This window comes from Eptatretus burgeri, chromosome 4 (assembly GCF_056783735.1).
Source record: "Eptatretus burgeri isolate ZD-2024b chromosome 4, Ebu_testis_v1, whole genome shotgun sequence".
Lineage (NCBI taxonomy): Eukaryota > Metazoa > Chordata > Myxini > Myxiniformes > Myxinidae > Eptatretus > Eptatretus burgeri.
Window position 1 is genome coordinate 51,969,571 of NC_140964.1, and position 6,000 is coordinate 51,975,570.

Genomic DNA, 6,000 nt, shown 5'->3' on the forward strand with positions numbered 1-6,000 from the left:
ACATACATATACATATGTTAGAAGCTCAATACTTTAAAAATGAATGGACCAACTACTATTACATTTTCTCAACAGGCATTAAGGCTCCTGTCTAACATTTCGACCACCAAGTCGGTCTTCATTTGGGATGGTGAAGCCATCATGTGCCATTTTGTTTAACCCCTATCCTCTGTCTTGCACCCTCTGTGCTCTCAGCCCTCTGTCCCTCCCCAGCTCCTTCCATGAAACACTTGTTATTCTCGTAACTACCTCCCCCTTAAACTCCCACAATCAAGACTGACTGCCATCCTCAACTCTTTTGTTATTTTCTCACATCTTGGAACCACCTGACCCTTCCCCTCCAGGGTTTCAATTGCATGGTACATTTCAATCTCCTGTCATCCCCATACCTGCCTACAATGTGACTGTTCTACGACTATTCACCATACCTCACCAACTTTCTTACTTTAACGTAACTGTTTCCTCCCCCCCCCCCAGCCCCAACCTTGTTTTCTTGTTCATTCATTCCCTCTGTTGTTCGGTCATAAATAGTTAGTTTTCTTTAACATTTAAACAAGAACCGTCAGGAGATTACCAGAAAGAATCTATATAGGAGGTGAGCAAGGGCTTTTAGAGGAGCTCCAAATGGAAGTAGAGGAAGTGAAGAAACAGTTACGAAAGACAAAAGAAGGTAAAGCTCCAGGACTAGACAATGTGCATCCAAGAGGATAGCGCACACCGATGCCTCGCCCTGCCTGTGAAACACCAGGATGACAGTTTATTGCTCGGTTGAGATTCAAACCGAGGCGAGACAGCTAAGAGGTAAGCATGATTACCTCTAGGCTATCCAGCCAGCCCTGGGATGAGTAATAATAATGAAAATCGTGACTACATGATGCAATGGGCAGTCTTTGAACACATGACACAGATGAAGGATCTGAGGTTGGTAATAGATACGTGGGGTAAGCATTCACAGCGCAGTGACAGGCAACTATGGGTAAAGCTAATCGGGTTTTAGGTTGTATTCTCAGAGGGATCCTACTATTAATTTGCAATTGATCACTGGCTTTGACACCAATGCAAGTTTCTATTTTGGACCCTTGGCATCAAAAAGTTACAAATAATCGACAGTTTCAAATGGAGCACCTTGCCGCCATAAGAGCATTTAAAATGTATCAGATGTGGCAATGAATACAAGCTGTTGCTCCCAGCTTGCCGGCTCGATGACAGAAGACACCATTTGCATTTTCATTTGCATCTCACCATTTGCATTTGCATTTGTAGACACCATTCATCCCTATGCTGTTAAGAATGCTGCGCAGGCACGGGCAACTTGCCAGTAAATTATAAATCCAGAGGTCATGTATCAGATATGGTGATGTAGTGATGTGGCTACTGGAATGTAGTGATCCTTAATTTAGAATATTGCACACATTTTTGGTCACCCCATCAATATAAGGACATAGCTGCAATAGAGAGGGTTCATCACAGAGAAACTAGATTGATTATGGGCCAAGCTAGATATAACTATGGGGAGTAGCTGAAGGAGACATGACTATACATTGTAAAGGAGGTGATTATGAAGAGATCTGAGAGAGATGTTTAAGATAATGAAGAGTATACAGTGTACAAATAGCCTGGTGTTGGCATAGTGGTGAGGGTAGTGGCTTGGGATCCAAAACGTCCTGAGTTCAATCCCCGTTGGCCGCTTGAATTAATACACACCAGGAGGTTGACTCAGCCTGTCATCCTTCAGAGGTCGGCGAAGTGAGTACCAGTGTACTGGGCCCTGTGTATGCCCTGGTTAGAATAGGTGTACCATATCCCTGTGTCGTAAGAGGCGACCAGGGTTGTGTCAGGAAGGGCATCCGGCGTAAAACCTGTGCCAAATTATTATGCGGATCATAACGGATTATCCGCTGTGGCGACCCCTAACGGGAGCAGCCGAAAGAAGAAGAAGAAGAAGAAGATACAGTGTACAAAATGAATGCAAACGTTTTTCAGCAGAATGAAGAGTGACCAGACCCAGAGCCAAAGTCTTAAAATAAAGATGTAGTAAGGCAGGGGTCTTTCACTCTGAGAGTAGCTAATACATGGATGGGTCTCCCTGGAAAGGTAATAGCAGCAGAAACAGGAAATAGATTAAAGCTGGAATTAGATATGTACCGATAAGATTGGGAATAGACAAGTACCGACCTGGATACTGGGAGGATTTGTCAGTATAGCTTAGGTGAGGATGGGTGATTGCGCACATGTCGTGATTGAGGTCTGTGAGAGGGTCTTGTCAAAAGGTGAATGTGCTGTCAGTGTTTGTTCTGCACTGTTGATAATAATAATGATAATAATATTAATAATGACAATAAAATCTACCAAACAGGGTTGGTTTGCTGGGAGGAACCTGGCTGTTTCACAGGTAGCCACCAAGTACCTCTTATGGGTGGATGATGACTTCATATTCACAAAGGACACCAAATTGGAGAAGTTCCTCACCGTGTTGGAAGGGACCATAATCGATTTGGTGAGGATGCAGTCTCATTAATCCTTTTTTGTTGTTGTTCACCCAAGTGTGACATTTATAGTTGTGTTAACAGGCTTTGGTAGGGTTTCTTCTTAAGGCCCAGTCACACCTTGACATTTTAGCCAGCAATGGCAACGTATTAAAATGTATGTAAAACGCTGGCTTACGTTGAACTTTTGATGTTTTTTTTTAAAGATTCGGACGTATTCATAACGACTTGGTCTTATGCATAACGTATTGGTAACGGACACAGAACGTTTCGTTGTGTTATAGATAACTTATACCAACAAATGCTGAACCTGTTGGCGGCCTTCACAACCTATGCCCAACGATAGTCTAACTTAGGAATAGCGCGCTGCACGCATCGCCGACGATGACGTGGCGAAGGTTATGAAAAGGCTGCCGCACAACGATTCAAATCATAACCGCCGCAGAAATGGAAGTGTCAACATCGCAGTCACACCTTGGCGATCTTGCCAGCGCTGAAAAATGCGTCTAAAACGCTGGCGCACTTCGAATACTGTATGGGTAAGTTTGGTATGCGTGAATAGAACGCTAAAGTACACTATCATACGTCGTATTAAATGGAGTACGTCTTGTAATTTTAAACATGTTGAAAATTTTACGACGTACTTGCCGTCTGACACACGCTCCGCATGCGATGGGAATAAGTTGTACGCACGATATGCGATCGTTGACACACATTGACACACGTTATTTGTAAGGTGCTCATAAGTCGAAACACATCAAGGTAATGGTTAGCGTCAGTGTTCCAGACTCCCGGTTTTTTTTTTTCTTCGGTATGACGGTGTTCAGTCTACAGTGCGGTTATGATTTAAATCGTTGAGCGGCAGCCTTTTAATTATATTATATTATAACTGCACTAGAAATTGAAGTGTCAAAATCACCATCATACCGAAGGAAGGAAGAAAAAAAAAAAAAAAAAAAAAAAAAACAGGGAGTCTGGAACACTGACGCTAACCATTACCTTGATGTGTTTCGACTTATGAGCACCTTACAAGTAACGTGTGTCTGTGTGTCACCGATCGCGTAACGTGAGTACAACACGTAACTCATAGGTTAGAAATAAGTTTCGGGTACGCTAAACATTACCTCGACGTGTTTTGACTTATGAGTAACTCACAAGTAACGTGTGTCGACGTGTGTCAACGATCGCGTGACGTGCCTACAACTAATGGCCAGCGTTATGCAGAACGTGTGAGTCATACGCTGGCATAAGTCTTAAAATTTCAAGCATGGAAAATTTGAGGACAACCGAAAAGTACAACATTTAAAGCCAGCGTACAACGACGTATGGCAGTGTTTTTCAGCGTGCTCTCAATGTTATCAAAACTTACCCATAACGTATTCAACGTGTACCAGCGTTTTCGACAAATTTTCCAAAAATCGGCATAAGCTGGCTAAAACGTCAAGGTGTGACTGGGCCTTTAAACACACAAGAATGATTAAAGGTCCCATGACACTCAAAAGTACTGAAATTATATATATATATATATATATATATATATATATATATATATATATTATAGTGTTTCATTTTTTTCTGAAGTGCAATTTTTTTTTTTTTTTTTTATTATTTTTTTTTTTTTTGTATACCTTGGTCGAGGCTCGTATGAGAGCTAACACACAACTCACAGCAAGGAGGCATGAGACAAGAGGGGCGGGAGTGGAAGGGACAAAACATTGGGGAACAGACACAGGTGAACTGTGGAAGGGAGAGGGATGGGGATGGGACGGGGAACATGGCGAGGGGAAGATGGACATTAAAGGGACTTTCAGGAAGGAAAGCAGGAGAATTGAAGGAAGTGGGCTTGGGTGGATTATCGGGGGTAGAAAAGATCGAGGATTTGGATGGGGGAAGATAAGAGGTGGTGGTGAACAGCTGTTTTGAAAGCCTGAAGGGAAGAATGGGAAAGAATAGAGTGAGGAAGTTTATTCCAAAGGCGGGAAGAAAAAGGAATGAAAGAGAGAAAAAGAGCACTGATTCGGGATTTAGGTAGTTTTACCAGAAGGGGGTTGTTGGCAGACCTTGAGCGCCCTGTGGAAATGTGGTTGGGACAAATCGCAGAGAGAGGAGGGGGGGCAAGGCTGGAGAGGAGTCGGTAGAAGACAGAAAGACCACCGACCAACCTGCGGTGATTGAGTGAGAGGCCCAAAGACTCAGCTTCATTGCGGGAGATGCCAATGATCTTAAAAGCCCTGGTTTCGACAGCGTGAAGTCGAGAAAGGTGGGAGGCAGGAGCACCAGCCCAGAGGGGAGAGCAGTACTCCATCAGGCTACGGACAAAAGCTTTGTAAGTGGTCAGGAGCTCAAGAGGGCCGAGGAAGGACTTTGCACGACGGAGGATTCCCAGTCGGCGACTGGCTTTTGAGGCAAGGTTGGAAATGTGACTTTCCCAGGAAAGGTCATGGCAGATAGTGAGACCCAGAAGCTTGAAAGAAAAGACTTCTTCCAGAGGATTGTTGAGAAAGTGGATGGGGGTTTTGTAAACGGTCCTTTCGAAGAGACATAGTGAGAGTGTGAGATTTGTCTGGATTGAAAGACATGTTCCACGTGTTGGACCAGTTTGTGATTTTATCCAGATCTGCAGTGAGCGAAGAAGCTGCTGCTTGCCGGTCTGAGGGATGACAGATGGTACGGCAGAGGGTTGAGTCATCGGCAAAGAGAAATAGAGGATTTTCCAGAGAGTCCGAGAGATCATTGATGAAAACCAGAAAAAGAACAGGGCCCAGAACGCTACCTTGAGGAACTCCAGCCTGCACAGGAAGAGGGGATGAAAGAACTCCATTTAGGGCCACACGTTGACTGCGACAGGAGAGGAAGTCTGCGAGCCATGAGTGGAGATGGCCTTGAATACCATGGGAAGAGAGTTTGGTGAGTAGGGCAGGGTGCCAGACTGTGTCAAAAGCACGTGATATGTCCAGGGATACGGCTCGGATTTCCTGTCTGGCATTGAGGACCTCCATCCATTGATGGGAGAGCAGTAGCAGCATATCTAGGGTAGAGTGACCTGGTCTGAAACCAAATTGATGATTGGAAATCAAGCCATTGGAGAAGAGGAAGGATTTCATGTCTGAAGCGATGATGGATTCCATAACCTTGCTGATGATTGGGAGAAGGCTGATTGGTCTATAGTTACAGGGATCTGTTTTTGCACCTTTTTTATGCAGGGCAGTGATGTTAGCAGATTTCCAAGCACATGGCAGATGACCTTGGGAAAATGAGAGGGTGAATAGAACACCGTACATGCAATAATTTTATCAGCACAGGTTTGCCTTTGAACCTTTCCTATAAAAAGTGCTTCATGCAAAATCTTAGCGAAATGGGACCGTGTTAACAGGTCGCACACTTTTGAATGGTATGTTGACGTTTTTAGCAGCGTCTCGCGTAGCGAACGCTGCTCATAGAGAGCTCGGCATTGTTCATCTTCTTCTTGTTCTTCTTTTTGTGAAGACAAAACCTTAATCTCTTGGCCTCAGCT

General features: G+C 44.0%; 2 protein-coding genes across 3 annotated transcripts in view; one reads left to right on the forward strand and one right to left on the reverse strand.

The window, feature by feature from the left end:
- The window catches only part of LOC147028059 (beta-1,4 N-acetylgalactosaminyltransferase 1-like), a 91,919-nt gene that overhangs the window by 84,447 nt on the left and 1,472 nt on the right, over positions 1-6,000 (forward strand). Inside the window, exon 8 of the mRNA XM_085878060.1 lies at positions 2,357-2,497. Within this exon, the coding sequence (XP_085734186.1) occupies positions 2,357-2,497 (141 nt within the window). The remainder of the gene's footprint in view (positions 1-2,356; positions 2,498-6,000) is intronic.
- KIAA0753 (KIAA0753 ortholog) overlaps positions 1-6,000 on the reverse strand; it is a 133,625-nt gene that overhangs the window by 48,455 nt on the left and 79,170 nt on the right. The gene's annotated exons all lie outside the window — the stretch shown is intronic.